The sequence below is a fragment of the Macadamia integrifolia genome, chromosome 14 (genome assembly GCF_013358625.1).
Source record: "Macadamia integrifolia cultivar HAES 741 chromosome 14, SCU_Mint_v3, whole genome shotgun sequence".
Taxonomy (NCBI): Eukaryota; Viridiplantae; Streptophyta; class Magnoliopsida; order Proteales; family Proteaceae; genus Macadamia; species Macadamia integrifolia.
In genome coordinates, this window is record NC_056570.1 from 25,585,894 (window position 1) to 25,606,937 (window position 21,044).

At 38.8% G+C, this 21,044-nt stretch overlaps 4 protein-coding genes across 8 annotated transcripts; 1 reads left to right on the forward strand and 3 right to left on the reverse strand.

Annotated features, from left to right (window-relative positions):
• Positions 1-696: 696 nt before the first annotated feature.
• On the reverse strand, positions 697-6,297 carry LOC122061793 (cytokinin riboside 5'-monophosphate phosphoribohydrolase LOG8-like). 3 transcript variants are annotated; one of them, XR_006134720.1, is made up of 8 exons: positions 6,046-6,291; positions 5,847-5,944; positions 5,552-5,582; positions 5,381-5,480; positions 5,188-5,258; positions 2,908-3,051; positions 2,689-2,813; positions 2,437-2,607 (listed from the first exon to the last, which is right to left on the reverse strand). XR_006134720.1 is itself a non-coding variant. In XM_042625264.1 (7 exons), exons 1-7 carry the CDS (start codon positions 6,139-6,141, stop codon positions 721-723), a joined length of 666 nt encoding a protein of 221 aa, XP_042481198.1. In that variant the 5' UTR covers positions 6,142-6,297; the 3' UTR covers positions 697-720. The 3 variants fall into 3 exon arrangements, 2 of the variants coding, with proteins under 2 accessions (XP_042481198.1, XP_042481199.1); XM_042625264.1 differs by lacking the exons at positions 2,437-2,607; positions 2,689-2,813 and adding an exon at positions 697-846 and having other exon boundaries at positions 6,046-6,297; XM_042625265.1 differs by lacking the exon at positions 2,689-2,813 and having other exon boundaries at positions 6,046-6,280.
• Positions 6,298-10,801: 4,504 nt separating this feature from the next.
• Positions 10,802-11,710, reverse strand: LOC122060412 (protein phosphatase 1 regulatory subunit INH3). The gene has a single exon (XM_042623498.1). It carries the CDS (start codon positions 11,474-11,476, stop codon positions 11,087-11,089), a length of 390 nt encoding a protein of 129 aa, XP_042479432.1. The 5' UTR covers positions 11,477-11,710; the 3' UTR covers positions 10,802-11,086.
• Positions 11,711-11,870: 160 nt separating this feature from the next.
• On the forward strand, positions 11,871-16,392 carry LOC122060411 (protein ANTAGONIST OF LIKE HETEROCHROMATIN PROTEIN 1). 3 transcript variants are annotated; one of them, XM_042623497.1, is made up of 4 exons: positions 11,871-12,201; positions 13,217-13,268; positions 13,351-13,775; positions 15,036-16,392. In XM_042623497.1, the coding sequence occupies exons 3-4, from the start codon at positions 13,637-13,639 to the stop codon at positions 16,097-16,099; spliced, it is 1,203 nt and encodes a 400-aa protein (XP_042479431.1). In that variant the 5' UTR covers positions 11,871-12,201; positions 13,217-13,268; positions 13,351-13,636; the 3' UTR covers positions 16,100-16,392. The 3 variants fall into 3 exon arrangements, with proteins under 3 accessions (XP_042479431.1, XP_042479430.1, XP_042479429.1); XM_042623496.1 differs by lacking the exon at positions 13,217-13,268 and having other exon boundaries at positions 13,297-13,775; XM_042623495.1 differs by lacking the exon at positions 13,217-13,268.
• Positions 16,393-17,155: 763 nt separating this feature from the next.
• Positions 17,156-19,655, reverse strand: LOC122060410. The gene is made up of 2 exons (XM_042623494.1): positions 19,018-19,655; positions 17,156-18,903 (listed from the first exon to the last, which is right to left on the reverse strand). Exons 1-2 carry the CDS (start codon positions 19,133-19,135, stop codon positions 17,342-17,344), a joined length of 1,680 nt encoding a protein of 559 aa, XP_042479428.1. The 5' UTR covers positions 19,136-19,655; the 3' UTR covers positions 17,156-17,341.
• Positions 19,656-21,044: the final 1,389 nt, after the last annotated feature.

Sequence of the window (21,044 nt, forward strand, 5' to 3'; positions counted from 1 at the left end):
GTCAAGGATGGATTTCAGCAGTGGATTTGGTGGCTGTGCATCCACCATAGCTGGTGTTTCAGTGATGCCCAGAATGTAAGTTCCTTCCAAACACACTTTCTAATGTTTTCCAGTCGTTCTGAACATAAATTTGTCAGTAGGGGAACATGGACCTTTATCTCAGTAAGCAGCCTGGTGTTAGAAATGCAATTGGTACTATGGTAAATATTTTTGCACTCACTTCGAATCATCAGAGACTTGGCTCGTTTGATAACGTAACCAGAAACGTGTTTCTGTGTTTTCTTGTTCTCAGAAACAAAGAAACCTACTAAAAACCGTTTGGTAAAAGTGTTCTGTTCCACTTGTTTCTTGAAACATAAATTGAAATTTATAATAATTTATGCTTCAAGAAACATGAATGACGAAACAAGTTTTACTTGTTTCGCTTGTTTCTCGAAACAAAAAAGGGGCACAATTCCACGATCGACCGACACACCAACTTAAAAATCTATGAAAATATATGTTGTTCATTCGAAGATCGACACCCCCTTCCTCTTCAAACCATCCTTAGCTTCACTACTTCTCCTGCGTACCCGACGGCGGGGAGCTCTGCTTCTCCTGCGTACCCGTTTCTTTATTTTCCTGTTCTCTCTTCTTCTTCTTCGCTCCCTTTAACTTCTAAAGTTAACAACACCACAAACAACAACAACAACAACCATCAGAGACCTAGCCAAAGCAGCACTATTGAGTCTTCGACCTGGGAAGGGTCTTCTCCAGCACCGATGGTACCTCCCTCGCCTTTGAACCTTGATCTGTTACATCGCGGCGGTGGTAGTGCTGGTGGCAACGCCGGTGGTGGCGCTGGTCCTGGTGATCAATTGTGGTAATACCGGCAGCCAAATTTGGAAGATTTGAAATATTACAGAAAAAAAATTAAGAAAATTAACACAAAAGATATGAAGAGAGAACATAAAATACTCTATTCAAGGGAAAATCTGGAAAATAAAAGGTTAACCGTGTCTGTAACAAGGAACAACATAGAGAAATTCATGATTTCTCAGTTATAAAAAACAGCTTTGAGGTGAAAACAAAAGTTCCGATCACATATTTACATGATAATTCCGGTCTCAGCCTTTTCTCTCTTTTTCTTTTTTTCTTTTTTCCTTCTTAGAAAAAAATGAAGGAGCAAGAACTTGAAATGTAAATACAAATATTGTCCGTTCTGAACCAGTGACGCTCCCAAAATCACAGTATTAAGCAACTTCCAGCGGAGGGGGAGGTTGAGGTCAAGATCGAGGAGTCCCCTAGGAGAACTGTGGGGTTGTGACTGAAATCAACAACGGAAGAGGAGTTGGAATCGCTCTGGGCCTCACCTCTGGCACCAGAAAACACAGCCTGAAAGTCAGCAGCAGTGGCGATTGTTGAACCTCAGGTGTAGAATTTATCAAACACCTTCTTACCCGTTTCTGTTTCCAGAAACAAGAATTATCAAACACCCTTCTTACCTATTTCTGTTTGCAGAAACAGGAATTTCTGTTTCTGCCGTTTCTTGAAACAGAAACGGCAGAAACGTTATCAAACGGGCCCCAAGGTATTGAGTTTACCAAGGTTGTGTTTGATATGTATTTTCGGAATAGATTTTGGGTCTAGAACATATTCTAGAACTTGATTCTTCTCTATTTTTCTAGATTCACGGTGCTTTCTAGACCCAGAATCTATTTTAAGAATGCATACCAAACACATCCCAAGTAAACCCATTTTGACTTTTGAGCATATCTATGCTTGTATGTTAGTCATAGTTTGTTGGTTCCAAGCGATTGATTGGACAGGGGATTAATGGATTCCACCTCTACTGAAGTTGTCATTGTTCTCCCAAAGTCCAAACCTACAGGTTATATTCCTTGATCACTTGTGCTAAACTCATTGAAAAAAAAAATGATGATTGCCTAGCATAGTTGGTGAAACTGCGGTATGCTACACCCACGTTTAGTAGGAGTTCTCGAGTCTTGAGGTCGACTTTAGCCATTACCTCCCCACCAAACCCCTCCCCCCCTCTCAAAATAATAATAAATAAATAAAACTCATTTCACCCCCCCCAAAATAATAATAAATAAATAAATAAAACTCATTTGAAATAGAAAGCCCAAGCCCAACTGTAATCTGTTGTGCGTGAATTATAGGTTATTTTGTATATGCAAAAATGCCAACTTTACAGAATCTGTGAGTTCATGACCTTATATTTTATTATGTTCTTGCTTATCAGTGACTAGCGAGTGATCTGTGAGATCTTGCTCATTTCTGCCATGTTAGCAGAACTCTTTGTTTATAGTTACTTCTTTGTTTCTTGACAAAACATCTTGAAGGTTCTCAATGATCCTTGTGAGCTTTTAATGGTTCAATGCAAATTGTGAATGAGCTATTGCTTTAACGTGAAACATAAATAGTGCCCCTGAGCCCTAAAAAACTTGAATGGTCATGTCCCATTCAAATTCAGTAATGATATTGAGTGAAAAAGGAAAAAAAAAATAGTACACAAAATGCAACAGTTCTTCAGGAGGTGGGAATGTCAGGTGCTTCCACTTTCCAGGATTTACTAGCTGCAACTTGTTCATGCATTGGTGTATATTCCTACACAATAATATAATAGGAGTAAACAACAATAAAGCAGCACCCAAAAAGGAGGAAAAGCTTTTCAGAGGAAAGACCAACCAAAACTTCAATTTTGTAATAATACGGTAGGTGGTGTTAAAACGGTTGCTTCGGTCTGATTTGTCGGTTTGGGTTTTTATTCAGTTTTAGCCGATCCAACCGGTTTGGATTGGATGTTGACACCCCTAAATACAAGAGAGACACCCAAGCATGTGATTCACTTTGTTATCAAAGAACATAACTAACCTTTCTTGCAAATGATCTAACTAATGAGCTTACCTGCATTTTCTCTATCAGTTCTCTGGGGTTCTCAGCAGAGATCACAATGTCCCTCGCAGAAGGCTTTATGAAACCTTCCTCAACACCTTTGTCAAACAGTCCAAGCAAGCAGTCATAATATCCATCAACATTTAGAAGACCAACCTGAATGAATATAGTACAGAAAAATATAAGAGCAAAATTTAACCCTAGTGAATAACTTGATTTGTATTAGCTAAAGCCGGTGAAGATCAGAGCAGGTTTCAAAAATAGGGATTAGACTAGCCGGTTTCGAGGCTGATCTTGATTTTGGCTGATCCGGCTTGGTTGACCCTTTTCAAAAACTAGGGTTAAGGCATATTTAGGTCGATTCATACCGATTCTGACAGCCAGGACCTATTCGAATCCCGATTCTGGGTTTTTAAACCTTGGATCAGAAGTAGAAAAAAAAAAAAAAAAAAAAAAAAAAAAAAAAAAAAAAAAGACATTTGACCAAGGAAGAATGAATGATTTTTTATTGATTCAGTATTGATGGCATTCATAACCTCACATTTTTCTTATCTTAATTATGGAATGAGGTAACCTTCTTTGGATTAGAAATTCTAGCTTGCTTTGGCAGAAGAGAATTGTGGTTTGACATCTCTATACTATACCAACCAAACCCCACCACTAGAAAAACATAGTTTGATTGATATGACACTCAAGCTGGATTTTGGAACTTCAAGTTCTAAATATGTGTTTTTGCCTCTCTTCTAATACATAAATTAGCTTTGGGTCTCAATCACAGCCATCCCATTCAAGTTGGATGGCAAGTTGGGTGGTTGCCATATTTGAGAGAAAACCACCCAAAAAAAGTTAAGTTTTAATACTGGTAGTGGTATTTTGTCGGTAGGTTGCAGGGTCTCAGGAGGTCATGGGTTCAACTCTTCTGTTTCACCTGACAGGTGAGGTTATCAGTTCCTCATATATGGCCAATTTGAAATGATATCGACCGAACCCATTAAGGGTTATTAATTAGTTCCTCATATATGACCGATTTGAAATGAAATCAAATTGAAATGAACTGAACCCAATTCAAATAATGATTCCTTGTTTTAAAACCCTAGCACCAATAGATTTATACTTTCAAAAATTCAAATATTTGATTGATTTGATTTTAACTTACCATCATTCAATGCCATTTGTGGTGCATTTTAATTGGTGGGATTGAGAATATATTGAAGAAGATAGATTAATTGGGTCAGGCTGGGGACCATTATGTAGAACAACTGGAACCTAACCTTTAGGATAAGTGAATCAAATCCAAGGAAGAGAAGAGGGGATTGTGGGTCTGGCCTGTCTGTAGTAACCACTCTACTAGGGTCATGCACTGAGAAACCCTAAGATAAAATCAAATTGCTGAGGCAGGTACAGGCGTACAGCCTTGGAGGTTAGGGGTTCTTTTTCCACTTCTTTGGCCGCCCAAATGCATCCAAGATAGCGACCCTAAAAAGCAACAAAGTATCTTTCTGGCAAATTGTCCATTTCATGCATTGTGCATCATGTCATGAGAACTAGACATGTTTATTTGGTCACTAAGTAAGCGTTTGGCATGCAATTTTAGAATGTATTTTAGGTCAATAATGCATTTTAGGAAATCATATCAAACACAACTTTAGAGTCCACCCATGATCTTAAACATCTGAATCTATTATTTATTTAATATATATTTGAAATCTTTATAAAATCTAAATGTAAGAAACACAGCAGCATGTTTGGTACCAATTCTTCAAATTAAAACAAATTAAACTTTTTTTACCAAAAATTAAAACAAATTAATTCTTTGTGGACAAGTTATCTTCCGCTCTTCATAAAGCAAAACCCTCTTAATCCATGGGATCTGATTCTTGGATTGAACCCAAAAAGACATTTCGGTGTTAGTGATGAGACTCTCATTGCTTTAGGAGTCTAATCGTAACGTCAAATCATCTTGAACCAAAGTCCCTAGTCCATGGAAAACTTTTCTTTTTCATGCACTCAATGTGGATAGGTTAAACGGTTTCACATATAAGGAGATAGAGAGATCATTTCATATATATATATATATATATATATATAGAGAGAGAGAGAGAGAGAGAGAGAGAGAGAGAGAGAGAGAGAGAGAGAGAGAGAGAGAGGGTTCTACTCATAAATTGATCTACACTGCTAAACCTTCATAGAAGGAGTTACATAAATTTCACATATCTCACACTTTTAAGAAACTGAGAATCAGAACAAGCAAAATCATATTAGAGTGGAGCTGTAAGAAGCAAATTAACTTACTGGTTTGTTGTGGATTCCAAGCTGAGACCAGGTTATCATCTCAAGCAACTCCTCCATAGTTCCATATCCACCTTCATTGATAACAAATAACCACTACATTCTTAAACTTCGAATCCTCCTTCTTTCCAATATGATTGTTAACTACTGCAACTATTTCTCCTTCCCTAACCTTCTTAGTTAAATTAGTACATACCCGGGATTGCGACGAAAGCATCTGCCCGGCGTGCCATCTCAGCCTTACGTTCATGCATGTCTGAGACAACTAATACTTCCCCCACTGCATGGCTTGATATCTGATAACAAGCTTTAATTTTCATCATCTTAGAATGTTGAAGCTAGAGAGAGAGAGAGAGAGAGATCATACCTCATGTGGAACAAGAGCTGTTGGAATGACTCTGATTACAAATGAATAGGAAAGCAAACTCATTAGGATCATAAATCATCCAGAACTGATTTCATGAATGACAAAAATAAGTTGTAAAGAAGAAGCAGCAGCTAATCTTTCTTGAATCTTTATATATATATATATATTTTTTAAGATTTTTTCGGAAAAGGTACTAAAACCATATAGGAGTTTATGAACCCTAGGATGGAATGACGAACTTCACCACCTAGTGAAAGAAAACTTTATCTTCTTTTTTTTTTTTCCTTTCTCTTACCCAAGAACATGACATCCACCGTTGAAAACAGTTTGAGAGACCAAACCCATAAGCCCAAAACTTCCTCCTCCATAAATCAGATCCATCTTTCTCTCCACCTGTATACATCATAATCCTAAACCCAAAAAGAAGAGAGAGAAACAAGAAGAAGATATGAAATAGACTGGGAAAAGGAAAAAAAAAAAAAAAACCAACAAACCAGTTCTCTTCCAAGATCAAGGGCTGCATCGCTGAATATTTTTTTGTTCCCTGACTTACTTCCACAGAAGACACAAACAGTTTTGAAACTACCCATTTTCTTACTCAATCTTCACTACTTTTCACCAGCAGAGGAAGAGAGAGAGCTTATTAATGCTAAAAGCCAAGTCTTCTCAAAGCAACCTCCAATGGTGGCCAGCAAAAGTACGGTAGTGTTCCACATCATTATCATCAACCAAATAAGAAAAGAAGTAATATTCATCTTTTGTGAATTATCTATAATAAGTTGTTAATGCGGTCCGGGTTTGCATGATAAGTGACAGATGAGGACCATAAGCCATGAATGGATCTAATTGAATCAATTCAGTCAATGGAGATTCTCTATGTGTTCTCATTTCCCCATCTGTTGGTTTGGAGCCACTAATAACGCTAGAGAAGTAAACCGATCGAATACGAATCAAATGTGATCAGATTCGGATAATCCCTAATCGGGTTCAGATAAATTTATTTTCTTTCAATTGTCTTAGTCTCTTGATTCTCCTTTTCTCATTCTCTAGAACCTTTTTAAATCTTAAAATATTTTCAAGATTGTTGGATGGATTTTTTTTTTTTTTTTTTCCGGATTATCTAAATTTGAATCTAGATACACTAAATGAAATACCTCTAAACAAATATCGATGTAAATTGAATTCAGATTTTAGACTGTCCATTTACATCTTTAAATGACATCTCCTTTAGTGATCACATCTGGAAACTGTCGGTGATGATTCATATCCCTTATAGGAATTAATTGTATTTGTGTTCTTACTTTTTTAATCTTATTCTTACCAAACCTTCAAAGTTCAAACACTTGGTCAGACCATCGGTCAAACCGGTTACCCAAACCCACCATGTTTTTGGTCTCCAAATCTTCTGTTACCTACTAGGTAAGGGTGTCAATTTCAAACCTAAACCGTTTCTGAAATTGAATTGAATAATTCAAGGGATATAGATTATTATTTGGCTCTGTTTGGTTTTAGGTATTGTAAAAAAAATTAATTGGTTCAATTCCATTTTGAACCTATAAACCATTGGTCTTAAATCATTCATAACCGCATAAACTGATAAGTCGTTAAACTAGATAAAAACGATTAGATGAAATTACCAATTATGAACGACATGTAACAAAAAACCAACAATGAAAAACCAAATCGAAGTGATAATAAACCATATAACCAGAACCCAGTACAAATCGATTAATCGAAACCAGTTAGTAATTGATTTCGATTTAATAACTTCAAACCTCTTAATAATTGGTTCAGTTTCAGTTTATGTCAATTCCAATATGAGTCGAACCAAACCAAACCAAACCAATTAGCATCTTTAACTAGAGGTCTCTTGGCTTTACAGACAACCGGGCCTTTTCCGGTTCAACTTCTGGCCCCTTTATTGGTTCCTGCAGTCCTGGTGGTTGGGCCCATCATGCCTTTTCAATCCTCTGCCTTGATGATCCAAAGGATGGACCTCATAAGCATAATGCCCAGGGAAAAGCCCCACAGCCCACCATGAGGGCCCAACCTTGAAGATTGTGACAATGTGGTGGACTGGTGGTTCACAAATCACAACTTCACACCAGGGATCCATCAAGGGTAGATCACATCACATACATACTTTATTGGGTTTGGTTCAAGAAGATATAAGATTCAAATTCAAGTATGAAAGGATTTGTAAATGTAGAAATGAGAGGGTCCAATTCATCTTAGTTGGAATTGGAATGCTTTGATTTAAGTTGGGTCACCACTCAACAATGAACGAGTGAAACAAATTGCTTTTTCGATCTCCACTATGTCACATTCATATAGCTTCAATCAAGAAATATCCCATTTCATCATTATTATCAAAAAATAAAAATAAAAAAATAAAAAAAAAAAGAAGAAAGTTTTTTGTGAGGAGAGTGTGACCCCTGTACCTAGACATGTGGAGGCATGAAATAACTGACCTACCCCCTATGAAAGAAAAAATTATATCCCTATAGTTGCTTTCTCATGTTCTCCCATTGATCCTTGTGCGCATGCAAAAAGCACACTTCCCCACAGAAAATACTTCCTCATGTTATTAGGAAAAAAGAACGTTTCCTCGCAAGGGCCCCCATGCCCTCTCACATGGGGTAGTGAAATGACTAACTAGCCCCTCTGCTTGGATGCTCGTGCATGCGCTCATTTTTTTTTTTTTTTTTATCAGATGAGCTCCCATTGGTCTTTGCACTGATGCAAGGGCCACATAGCTTGACAATGAACCCCTTCCCTTATTATTATCAGGGTAAGGGTTCTCCACGATGCAAATGTGTGTTTGTGTGGGGTCGGGGCGGGGGAGGGGAGGGGAGGGGAGGGGAGGGGGGAATCTCCCATTCCACACCAATTACAGCGTAGGAAATGATGTAACCCACATGGTCAGAGAGAAAAAAAAAATCATATAAGAGTGATATTTCACTAATGTTATAGAAAAAAATTTCCTACTATTATTAGGGATTGAGTTCTTGTCTAGCTACATAGCATACGCTAGTCTCTTTGTGTCTATCTCTCTCCTCTCATAATAGAGACAAATATTTCATTTCATAGGAGGGAAGAGAGTGACAGACACAGAGGCACAAGAAACAATCTTAGGGCTTGAACATGCTTTTCTGTAAATTAATACTCGCCAATTTAACCCAGTGGATATATAAAATATCTTTTTGATTGACACAAATCAAATTTAGTGGTCCATCTCAATTGTTTAGTCCATAATTCAATTAAACTTTTCATTGTATGGCAAACTTCCGTTTTGCTTGACATTAACAAATGGAAAGGTGGATAGAGGAAGGTAGGCCTACTGAGCATGAAATTTGGGAGCCAAACAAGATAAAACAGCCACAAAGGCAATTGTAAGCCTCTCATTGTAAACTCCCAACTAAGGCATCAGTCATGGGTCGCAGTCAGAATCTCTCAAATTTCATTGAGCAAAAGGAATGATGCTGCAGTAATTCTCCAATGCAAACCAGAGAAAATTGGAGAGCATAACCCACTCCTTTTTCTCTGATTCTTTCCTCATTCCAAACTAGAATATGCCAGGGCTAATCCATGACCATCTCATATCCAGAACAAGAAATACGACAGCATATAACCAGATCAAAATGGTCATACAACACAAAACATCCAATATAACAGAAAAGATAATCGCAATGAGAACAAGTTGAGTTTTCAAGAAGAACGTATGGAAGAACTTTCACCATCCACGATGATTCACCAATAACACTTAATCATGGACAATCTTTCTCCATGCACACTGTGAGGCATCGATCCCGCCATCTAACCACACAATGCACACTCATCTGAATTCAGTATCCAACTTCAATAACCTCCAAAAAGGTTCGGAAGGGGGGATCCAACCCAGATATATGCTCCAACACATATTACTTGGGTCACATTCAGAATCTCAGTTTCATTGAGCATCAGGAATTGTGCTGCAGTCACTCTCCAATAAATATGAGTGAAAATAAATAAGCATAAACACCCCCTCCCCCTTCTCTTTTCTTCCCTCATTCCAAATTCCAATATAACAGAAAAGAGATCCCAATGCGAACAGCCCGAGTTTTTGCTAAGAACATATAAAAAATCTTTCTTCATGCACGCTGTGAAAAATCCCACCACTAAACCATCCAATGCACACCGATCTGAATCCAGTATTCAGCTTCAATAACCTCCAAAAATGTTGGGACCCTACCCAACCCAAATATGCTCCAACCCGTACTACAATCACAGTGGGACTTCGGAAAGGTAACCCCCCCCCCCCTCCAGAAACCATGATAGGACCAGCCCTTGAAAGATTGAATTCTGGTTTTCTCTCCCACTGGAAGAGATTTAACAAGAACAAAGCCAATCCTTTGCTTAATTGCAAGTAAACAAGACAGCACATTACTGTATCTTCCTCATTCAAGTTCCAAAGGATATGTATTAGTATCCAATCCTCTTCTTACAGAGGCTCTCCCTGACAGCCAGAGCCTCATGATGGATGGCTTTCCAATGAAAGTTTTCTCAACTTTGGTTACTGTCTTCAGTTTCCACATCTCCCTCTTGAGTGTTTAGAGCAGAATTTCACATACAAGACATGGTAAGCAGATCTCGTGGTGAAGGGGCATTTTTGTGGGGATGCCATATCCACTCGTCTATGAACAGACTCATGGAAAATGGGTTTTTGGCCCCTTAGAAGAAATACTTGATTCAGAGTCTCTTGTCCTGCATGATCTAAAACCAGGATTCTCAATGTCCTCACACTTCAGTGAAAGGAAACCAAGGGTCGATCCAAGTACTGATGGACTCCTCTCCCTCCCTTCCCACTATTATTCTCTCTTGCTTCCCACTATTACTCTCTCTTACAATGCCTCATTTTCATATCATATCTTCCCTTGAGAATACTTCTTACTTCTAAGAGAGCAATGCTTGGGCCTCCCTTTGCCTGCATTATGGCAAGCTTTCACAGCTTCCTCTCTCCACATGGAATCAGGACAGAGGCCCCCTCCCAACTCCCAACTATCCTTGGCTTCTGTCATCTTCAGGATTTTTCCTTGTCTCTGTCGCCAAAACTTCCTGATTCATCTTCTCACAAACATCTCCTAGGGTTACAAACAGGAAAAAAAACAAAACAAGGCTTGGAAGTTGGCATGGACTGGACTGCAAAGCTCACCCACCTATTACCAGAGATAGGAAGTCTGAAATCCAGGTTACATCTCCATTCTCCACAAATCAGAAATGGTCCTAACCATAGTTACTGTGCAGGGAAAATCGACAAAGTTCACATGTAAGTGTTCATGTTCGGCTTTACATTTTACATTCAAAGACATCACAAACAAACACATAGATTGGACATTACATCTCCAGAAATCACAACTCATTACAGCAAGATTGAAGCAATCTGATCAAAATCATCTTCTCACAAAAAGTATTTCTTTAAGAACAGAAAATATGTCTAAATAAGAAAAACAAATGTCTGAGCTTACTATGCCAGATGATTATGAAGAGACGAAACAATCAATGCCCACCGCTCGAACTCGCCTCTTCATCGTGAGAACAACAACCTCCTCCGTGTCCGTTGGCATGGTGGGCATCATCTGCCTTCTTCGATCGGTCATTGTTGTCGTCCTCGTCGCTATCATCGTCGTCGAAAGGCTTTTCCTTGTGGAAGATGCAACACTTTTTGGAGCTTTTCTTATTGAGGAATTCATTATCGACGGTACCTTCCTTCCATGTAACCTTCTTTTTCTTCTTCGTCACAGGTCGCCGGGCGAGGCGAAGAACTAGGGTTTGCTGTTGAGGTCGCTGAGATGATTCTGAAGGAGAGGGTTCTTCTATAGTAATGGTAGTGGTTGCAGTGGCGCTGGAAGATTCTAATACCCTCGTGCTACTCAGCGGTCTAGCCATACCCGTCGAGCTGCGTTTCTAAAGAGCAATTTTGATATTTGCAGACGAATACCAACCTTTTTATAATCAAATTCAGCCGATTAAACAATATGATTAGGGTTTCTATAAAAGATTTATAGCCCAAGTTTGAATCACAGAGGAGATGAGGAGGAAAAATCTGAGAAACGAAGAACAAGAGAGAGAACGAAAGAGAGAGAGAGAGAGGGGAAACGAGTTTTGGTTTCCTGGGTGTTCTGTCTATTATTGGGAGGAGAGATGCTAGAGGAGATTCGGATATACCACAGGAGCTATCATTCATTATCCAACACCATTAGATTGGGATCTTTTCCATCTCACGATATTAGACATTGGGACCCATCACAGACTAGTGTACCAGTGCTGTCTTCGTTCCTGCACTTACTAGCTGTATATCATAGAAAACTCCCACTTTTCCCACCCATCTCTTTTGATCCTTTCATGGCGAAAGCCCGATAGCCCCGAGGAGATAGATGGTAATAAGGGGTTCTCTTCTCAATTTTTCTTCCTCTTCGAACTCTGCTAGGTTGTGGGTATTAGCCCATCTGGTTTTCACCGATCCAAGGCTCATTTTTTCGATGATTTGATGATTCTTCGATCATCCAGTGTTTTCTCTCAACTTTTAAGGATAAACCCATAAACCCTTCTTTCTCGCTTCAAAACCCTTCCCTGTATCCTTTAGTTGCAGAGAAGACAAGATAGATTGACAGGTAAATAACTATTCATTCTTTTGTTTGATTCTCATGCAAGAGTTTTCCTTTTCCCTCTCTTCTCTTTTTGTTTTTGCAGTCTGCGTTCTAAATTTTTTATTGCTCGTTATTTGCTCGTGTATGCGCAACACAGAGAGTTCTTTTTTCGCTTTTTTCTCTATCAACACATGAATTCTACCAATGCTGCATATGAGATGGTTAATCTTTAGAAATATCAATAGAATAATGAGCTAATATTTTGGTATTTGGGCGTCTAATGCCCTGGGTCATTATTTTGAACCATTTCAGGAGTTTTTATCTTTCACTTTCAATTCCAATGTAATCAATGTGTTTCCATATCTGCTACTTGGAAAAAGTGAGGAAGCCAGTGTGTATGATGCTCTTATTTGAAAATGGACAGGCAGATACTTCAGAATCTTTAATGAAAATTGGATTTACAACTGATCATATAGGATCTTATTGTTCTAGTATATTTAACCTGCACATGTGTTTTTTGATTTGTATTTGTAGCTTATTAATTCCTACTCAACCTGTATTTTATCACTAAAATGTTAACCTGCACATGTTTAATCTTCGCAACCAATAGTCAAGGGTTAAGAAATTTGGAGAAACTGTATTTTGAAGAAGGTATTCATCTTCAAATTTAGTTTGAATTCATATTTCATCTGTTTATGGGCCATTGCTTAGTGCGACAGTAAAAGCTTAGTCTGCTGGTCTGAAGACGTGGTTTTGAGACTGAGAGTGGCCACTTATTGTGATATGGTGAAGGATAGGACCAACTGCAGTCATCCCTTCCTGAGTCCCAGGACCATGAGAAGGCAGGACTTGCACTGGCTTACAACCGTTTATTCACATTTCATCTATTTATGCATTTTATTTTCCTTTGAAGAACAATGTGTCTTCAGCCTCTGCCCGCATTAGGGCAAGATGTGATTCTTCCTTTCAAAATCAATGAGAATGAAAAAAAATATTTCATCCTTTTTCATTTAAATCAATCCAAATTTTTTTCTTGCAGTTTGCTGAATATACCAGGCATCAGCAATTGTTCTTTGACTAATTGACATTTGGTAATTATTGTAAATTTATTCTATGAAGATCCAAAGCATGGATATCAGGTAATCCATCTGGATTCTCTACAAATATTTTCAGGACTCTCACTGCCTCACGTGGTTTTGAATACTGGAATCAAGATCACTTTGGAGTTTCTTCACACATGCAAAAGAAAACGACAGGGATCCACTACTGTGAACAACTCATGTGCCATGCCAGTCTGTTGCTTACGTACGAAGGGTTTCTGACAAAGAGAAAAGAAGTGGTCTATTACACCCATTGAGTCATTGACCTTTTAACTGTTGAGTTAGAAGCAACAGGGATTCATGTAAATATGTATCTGTAGGGAACACAGACAGCAGATTGTGTAATTCTCTCACCGTTGATGGCTCCTCCAAAGAAATCAAAGAAAACCAAAAAGAAATCGCCAACTTTGAAGAAGAGTATAAATGTAGTTCCTCTAGAGCCCAAAGCCATTGAATCTGACTGGTGGGAGAGTTTCTGGCTGAAAAACTCTAGTGCAGGTATCTCTTTCATCTCCATACTTCTCTTCTTCTTCGTAATTTCAAGATAAATGAATGAATTAGTGAATGTTAATTATATCATTTATGGCTTTTCATTTTAATTGATATAATATATAACAGGTATACAGTTTGTTTCCTTTTCATATATGTTGGTTTCTCTTGTATACCGAATGTTTCCTTTTCATATATGTTGCTCTCTATTTGATGATCTTTTATCCATGGTCCTTGGAGGTCCTTTTGGCAAACCCATTACTCAGCTATCCCATATGAGTGTGCACAGATGGGAGTTTTGTTACGTTACTGAGAATTTTGCCAAGTCTTTAGAAAGCCTACAGTCAAATACACTGCTTGGGAGTTTGTCTTTCTCACTAGCTGTGAGTTAATAAAAGTCCAAAATTTCTATATGTGTTAAGCTACTGAATTCCTTGTGGTTGGTAGCTTAAAGAATTAGTTTTACTGATTCTGGTGATTCAAAAAAGGGCTATCCAGTCGGTAGAAGAACCCTTATGTGGTCATTTGGTTGTTTTACTAAAGTTTTGCATAGGTTTCTTTCATAGGCTTATTCATGTCAAAAGTTCTATAAATTGGAGGTCATGGCAACAAGGTCTATGGTTTAGAATGCAGTGGAGAAAGAAATAGCATTGATTTCCAATTTCAAGTCTCCTTGTAAGTGTATTGGTTTTATTTATATTATGCAGAAATGTTCCTTCCACCTGAGAGAACCAGTCATGTCTTGAAGGTAGGAAATTGATTCCCTTGCCGAAGGAAATCACCCAAACATTTTGTATATGTACTTTGTCATTTGCTTATACTGTTATACAAGACATGATATCTCTATATGTTGGTGCTTGTGTGCTCAGGTCGGGTTAAGGAAACCAGCTTTGTTAGCAAAATGACAATAGGACATCAGAGTTTTGTAGGTGAAATCATTTTTTATCTTTTGAGTTCCAATGAGTGCCACCTAGCCCCTAGGAGTATCAAGTATCCTCTATGCCCCTAGGATAGAACTTACAGTCAGTCTTAAAATATTTTAGCTAATTTGACTCATAACTGACATTCTTTTTCATAGTGGTCATGCTTTAGCGAATATTTTGGAGATGAGTGGAGAAACAGCTGAACAACAAGTACTGAGACATCTGGATGCACCAATATGTTTATTGTTTCCTTTTTTCCTGGATGTTTAAATATCTTTTTAGGTGCCCGTTTGCTCAATGCTTTGGTCGAAAAACAATGATTGATTTCTTCTCTTCCATCAATCAGAAATTGCAGGTTCAACTGTTCCCAGTGACGAGGCAGAAGCATTCAAATATTTCTTCAGGGTATCAAGGAAGACATTCGACTACATCTGTTCCCTTGTCCATCAAGATCTTGTGTCAAGGCCTCCATCTGGTCTTATCAACATTGAGGGAAGGCTTCTAAGTGTTGAAAAGCAAGTTGGAATTGCCCTGAGAAGGTTGGCTTCTGGAGAGTCCCAAGTATCAGTAGGGGGGGCCTTTGGGGTTGGGCAATCCACAGTATCTCAGGTGACTTGGAGATTCATAGAGGCCATGGAGGAGCGAGCCAAGCACCATCTCAAGTGGCCCAACCCTGATCGAATAGAGGAAATTAAATCCAAGTTTGAGTCAGCTTTTGGATTGCCAAACTGCTGTGGGGCTATTGATGCTACCCACATTGTCATGACCCTACCAGCTGTTGAGACTTCAAGTGACTGGTCCGATCGTGCAAACAACTACAGCATGTTCCTGCAGGGCATTGTAGATGATGAGATGAGATTCCTTGACATTGTGACTGGTTGGCCTGGGGGCATGACATTCTCACGACTCTTAAAGTGTTCTGGGTTCTTCAAACTCTGCGAGAGTCAGCAGCGTCTTAATGGACATGTGAAAATGTTATCCAATGGAGTTGAAATCAGAGAATTCATAGTAGGAGGGGCTGCCTACCCACTTCTTTCCTGGCTCATCACTCCATATGGGAGTGATGACCTCACAAGTTCCATGGTCGAGTTCAATGAAAAACATAAAGAGGCAATGTTATTTGCAGCGAAGGCATTCTCACAGTTGAAGGGTGCTTGGAGAATCCTTCACAAGATTATGTGGAGACCTGACAAGTGCAAACTGCCCAGTATTATCTTGGTATGCTGTCTGCTCCACAATATTATTATTGACCGTGGGGATAAACTACAATCAGATGTGCCTTTGCTTGCTCACCATGACTTCGGCTATGGAGAGGAAAGCTGTCAACAAGTTGACCCACAGGGTAAAATTATGATAGCAAACCTAGCAAAACATTTGCAGAATTGCAAACAGAAGCATTCCTCAAATTGATTAATTTAGTATGTTTCTTGTGGCGCAAATGTGATTGTTTCTGCTGGTCGTGTTCTGTTCTGGTTTTCAGCCTTTCTGTTTGGGCAGGTGTAAAAAGGTTCCTCTGTTGAAGACAATTGAGGGATGAGTTGAAAGTGTAGTATGCTGATTTGAACTCCGGAAATCAACTTAGTATTCTGATCATAAATGACAGTTGAAAACTTTAGCTGTCCTTTCTCCATCTGGAAATCTAATATATGCCTACAACAATTGGATGGTTGGCATATAAGATGCCCCATCTGCTCTTCATTTCACCATGGTGTGTCCAACAGGTCATGTATTTGTATTCTTAATTTGATGCCTTCAGTAAAGCATGAAGGATTTAGAACTTGCACTCAGTGGCAGGATTGCACTCCATGGATTCCAGTCGTTTTTACCATAGATATTTCAGCCACTGCACCCAGAAAATGAGGCAGGGGAGAGTGAAGTAGATCTAAGATTGCCAAAATTTTAAGTTTTTGGTTCAAGAAACTTGTCTAGGTTAAACTCTTACGAGTTTCCTTGAGTCTGGTTTTGGGGCCAAAATGAAAGGAAATCTAGCCTATGTATAAAACCGGCAAGGATTTCCAGCTCTTTCGGATTTCAATGTTGAGAGTTGCTGAACTCAGGCTAGGTCACCATGAATTCTGGTTCAAAGAAGCTGATTGTCTTAGGCCAATTAAGATTTTTGGGACCATGAACATGATTGAGAAAAGAAGGAAAACTTGCTCCCAACAATTGTGAATTCTCCACAAGAAAGGTTTTTTTTTTTGGAAAAAACCTTCTCTATATGCTTTTATCAATTAGCATTAAGAGTGCGTTCTAACTGTAAGTGTGATTGAAATGAGGATTAAAGATTAATCAGCTCGGATAGGATTCCACACAACACCCCCCCCCCAACCTAAGGACTGGACATTTTGAGTTGGTGGTTTATATTCTGATGTTGTCAGGGGATTTAGTTGAGAGAGAGAGAGAGGTTTCAGCCCTCATAAGAATTTTGCCTTGTTATGTAATGACTTGCAGAATTGTTACTGTAGATACATTAATGTCATTGTCATCACGTATAAGGAACATTTTAGATGGTACAATTATATGGGCTTTTTCTATTCTGGTAGAAAGAACATTAGTACTCCCAAAACAAAAAGTACAAATCCAGAACAAAGTACATCAACCAAGGTATAGTATACTACATGAACAACAACTAAACACCAAGGAAGATGAAAATCAAGCTTCGTCTCCATTCCAACTACTCTTCATCTTAGGGCCAGTAGGTCCTTCTTCCCCTAGCACTTCATCTGGGAGACTTTTAATGACATTCTCAAATGCAGTCTTCAGTTTACCACGTAGAATATTGTCCACCTTCTTTATCTCTTCATCTATGTTATAGTTAATCTTGGGACCCCATTCCCTAGCAAAGTTCAGCCAAGGTGGTTCGACGATGGTAGCCAAGTACTCAGCCGAGACAATAGCAGACCTCAATCCTGTATCCATGAAAGTTTTGCTTTTGGCGGTGTCGTTCCTTATTCCAATTCCAAGTTTAGTATTCCCTTGTAGGACTAGTCCAGCTTTCGGATAGAATGCATGGCCATTCAAGGAAGCATAAGTTACAACCTTATTCCCACCTTCATACTCAACTTGAGAGGCATCCAACCATGTTCCTTTGCTATGCTCCGAGAAATAGACTTTCGAAAGCTCCCCAGTGAAATTACTAATCCTGAGGGTAACATGTTCCCAATCTCCAACATGTTCTCCTATCTTCCCTAATGAAATATTAATGAATTCTATCTTGGCCTTTGCAGGTCCATTAAATGGGTAGAAGACCCATATAGCTATATCAGTGAATGTAGCACCAAACATTGGCTTCACATGCAAGTAAACCTGACTGCTTTGTAAATCACCTTTCTTCACTCTCTCTTTGGCTCCTTCATCTACAGGAAGATCCAACCAATAGGTTCCATCATTGGAACCACCTTGAGGAAGGTTGGACCCATTTAAATCAATCAAAGATGGGTTTGATTCTTCACCTTTCTTGTACAGCAAAGCTCCATTATTGAAGAACCAGTTCACTGAAGAAGGTAGATATGGCTCATCAGGATGGAAGTAGATCCATGGAGAATATGCTTGTACTAGAGCCTCAATTTGTTTCAGATTAGGCATAGCTGACAAATTAGGATCACTATTCCTTAAACAAGCTACAGGTAAAGAAGAAGCCATGTCTCCAACATGGGCTATAAAGGTCCCTGTCTGCACAGCTTGAGTTTGAGTCCCTACAGTAATGGGTCTTAAACCATAGACATCAATATTCAATCCATTTGTGTTGCTCTCCTTATCTGCTCCCCATATCAACATGTCGAGCTCTGATTGGTCGGTAAGGTCTGACCGGACACATCGGATTTTGTCGAGGGGTGGCTTCTCCGGTGAACTTGTGACAACATGACCCATGGCTCTATAACCATCAGGTGGGGTTGGTAACCAAATATAGCCATTTCCTTCTTGCCTTATTTTCAGGGACTCACTGCTCCAAACAAGAGTGTAATCCACCGGCATCTTTAAGGCCTCCTTGCTGTCGTCTTTTCCGGCAAGAACCCACCCAAAAAGAGGCTTGTTATTGGGTTGGCTATAGCAGCCAAGCATGAAGAAGCCAGCAGGTATCGATGAAGGTTCAAAGAAGGTGGCGCCGAGGTTTTCCGGTCCTCCCTCATGGGTGGCCCAAACCTTGGTGAAGGTTGAGACTTGACAGACTTCTAGCTCTCCTAGATTTATGCTTCCACTAGCAAATCCATTACCTGTAAACCCAGAATCAAAATTACAACACTCAATGAAACTTAAAAACCATTTCAAAGGTTTGAGTACTTATTGGTTTCTTCCAGGAGAAACAGAGAAGGAAAGAAAGAAAATACCTGGTGGCCAAGATGGCAATGGAGATGGTAGATTGAACATTGTTGTAATAGCTAAAGCCTCTCTGTTCTTGGAAAGATCAGAAGAAGAAGAAGAAGGCAGAGGAACACAATTCCCCATGGTTGGAGATAGATACTTGTCTAAGTTGATCAACAATAAGGAGATAGTTGTGAAGCATATTCTAATCAATTGAAGGATGGAAGAATATAAAGCAAAGGAAAAAAGTACTGGAGTGAGATTTTGTTGTGGCAAATACAGAGATGGTTGTATCGTGCAAGGAATTCTATTGAGGGAAAAGCTTTTAAGCTTACTACTGCTTCTCTTTAAAACAAAGTTGATGTAAAGGAAATTCTTCTTCCTCAGTTTCCCATTATGAGAAAGATGGAATGCTGTTACATCCAATATGTTAAGTATTCTCCTTCAATCTAAGATGAACCATTTATTCCAAGGTCGCTTGTAAGGGTGTCAACAGGTTGGGCCCGGTCTATTTATTTTGAGCCTAACTAATCGGTCCCACCAATTTAAGGCCTCGCACTATTTCTAACCATTGTCATAATTGGGCCTAGTATGTTAGACATGGACATGTTTATATTCAATCAATCAGTTATTAATCCATAATAGGCCCAGGCTTGTCACCGAGCCATTTACTAACCGATTGATCTGGTATCAGATTTTAACCAGTCTGTTCCGATCTAGCTCACCTGTGTAGGCATAGTATTTGACACTCCTGCAAAGTCGAAATCGAAATCTTGAACCTTAATTTAAACCAATACATATCAATTCAACAAAATAAAATGAACCGGTCTGACCGAATAGAATACATCCTTGTAATCTTGACTACCAAAGGTAGCGGAAGGTAAAGCTTGTGGGCAACTGTACTGTAATGGAGAAGTTTTGAACTTTTTAGCTTTGAGGCGGCTGAGAGTACCAAAAATGTTGCTGCCTGAGACAACAAGAAAAGTAGAAAAATAAGAGAGAATTTCGTTTCCTAGATACAGAAAAGATGTGAGATGTGGAAAGCCAATCATGCAACTCTTGTTTTTTCGAAAAAGAAGAAAGATATCATGGGTGAAGAAAAACTTAATCCAATAAATTAAAAAATCGGTGAAACTTTTTCTTCATCCATGAGTGTGGTCTCGCCACTAGTCTCATTCCCTATCGAATGAAAATGGTTTTTATATTTTATTTTTTAATTATTCAAAGAGTCTCATCCAAGTGTTAAAACCCAAGAGTAAAATCCATCAACTGTTAATGAGGAGAAATTTTGTACACATCCGGGAAATGCGCTTTCAACTATTGGATAAGCATGATCGTATATGATACATGGTCCCTCACCTCATCCAACGGTTTGATGTGCAGACGTGCACAAAACCTTTTGCCTTCACTAAAATTAAAAAATCCAACCAATTTTGGTCCAAGCAGCCACGCCTCACCATTAGATTATCGAACACCCAACCTAACATAACTAACAAAACCAATTAATTTAGCAACATTAATGGCTGACGAGCTGTTTTCTGAACGGCACAGGTCCACCATGAATTTATGTCTTTCCTACCACATAGAAGGTTGAATGGAGTGAAATTTTGTGGATAGCCAGAGGAAATATTAGAAAAGGGGAAGCAAACAAGGCATTGGCTCTGTTTGATTGCCAGTTCAGGGAAGTGACGTTGCTCTTGAAATGAAATGCGAAAGTTTTGCAATTATGATTGTGAAAACCATCGTGTGAGGTAATGACTTTCGTATTGGATTGATTTCAGTCCCTTTCTAATTATTTCCCTTGCATCCAAACAGAACCATTGTGACCGAAGGAAAGGAACATTCATTTGTTGCAATTAATTAAGAAAATAGAACATTATCCACATCATTAGTATTAAACGGAAATATCACTCCCCTCCCCTCCCTTGTACTTTGGTGAAATATCATGTTCCCCTTCCCCCTAGACATTTTAAAAAATATCACTCCCCTCCCCCTAATCTGAAAGATTCTATCAACCGTCCCTTTCCATGAGAAATACCTATTAAGTCATGAA

Excerpts from the sequence above, each read along its gene's own strand:
- LOC122060412 (XM_042623498.1), bottom strand. The coding sequence starts at position 11,476 with ATGGCTAGACCGCTGAGTAGCACGAGGGTATTAGAATCTTCCAGCGCC.
- LOC122060410 (XM_042623494.1), bottom strand. The coding sequence starts at position 19,135 with ATGGGGAATTGTGTTCCTCTGCCTTCTTCTTCTTCTTCTGATCTTTCC. Across the intron at positions 18,904-19,017 it reads ATTGCCATCTTGGCCACCAG|GTAATGGATTTGCTAGTGGA; the intron begins GTATTTTCTTTC and ends CTGGGTTTACAG.
- LOC122060411 (XM_042623497.1), top strand. The coding sequence starts at position 13,637 with ATGGCTCCTCCAAAGAAATCAAAGAAAACCAAAAAGAAATCGCCAACT. Across the intron at positions 13,776-15,035 it reads GCTGAAAAACTCTAGTGCAG|AAATTGCAGGTTCAACTGTT; the intron begins GTATCTCTTTCA and ends TCCATCAATCAG.
- LOC122061793 (XM_042625264.1), bottom strand. The coding sequence starts at position 6,141 with ATGGGTAGTTTCAAAACTGTTTGTGTCTTCTGTGGAAGTAAGTCAGGG. Across the intron at positions 5,945-6,045 it reads TTGATCTTGGAAGAGAACTG|GTGGAGAGAAAGATGGATCT; the intron begins GTTTGTTGGTTT and ends TGATGTATACAG. Across the intron at positions 847-2,907 it reads AACTGATAGAGAAAATGCAG|GACCAGCGCCACCACCGGCG; the intron begins GTAAGCTCATTA and ends ATTGATCACCAG.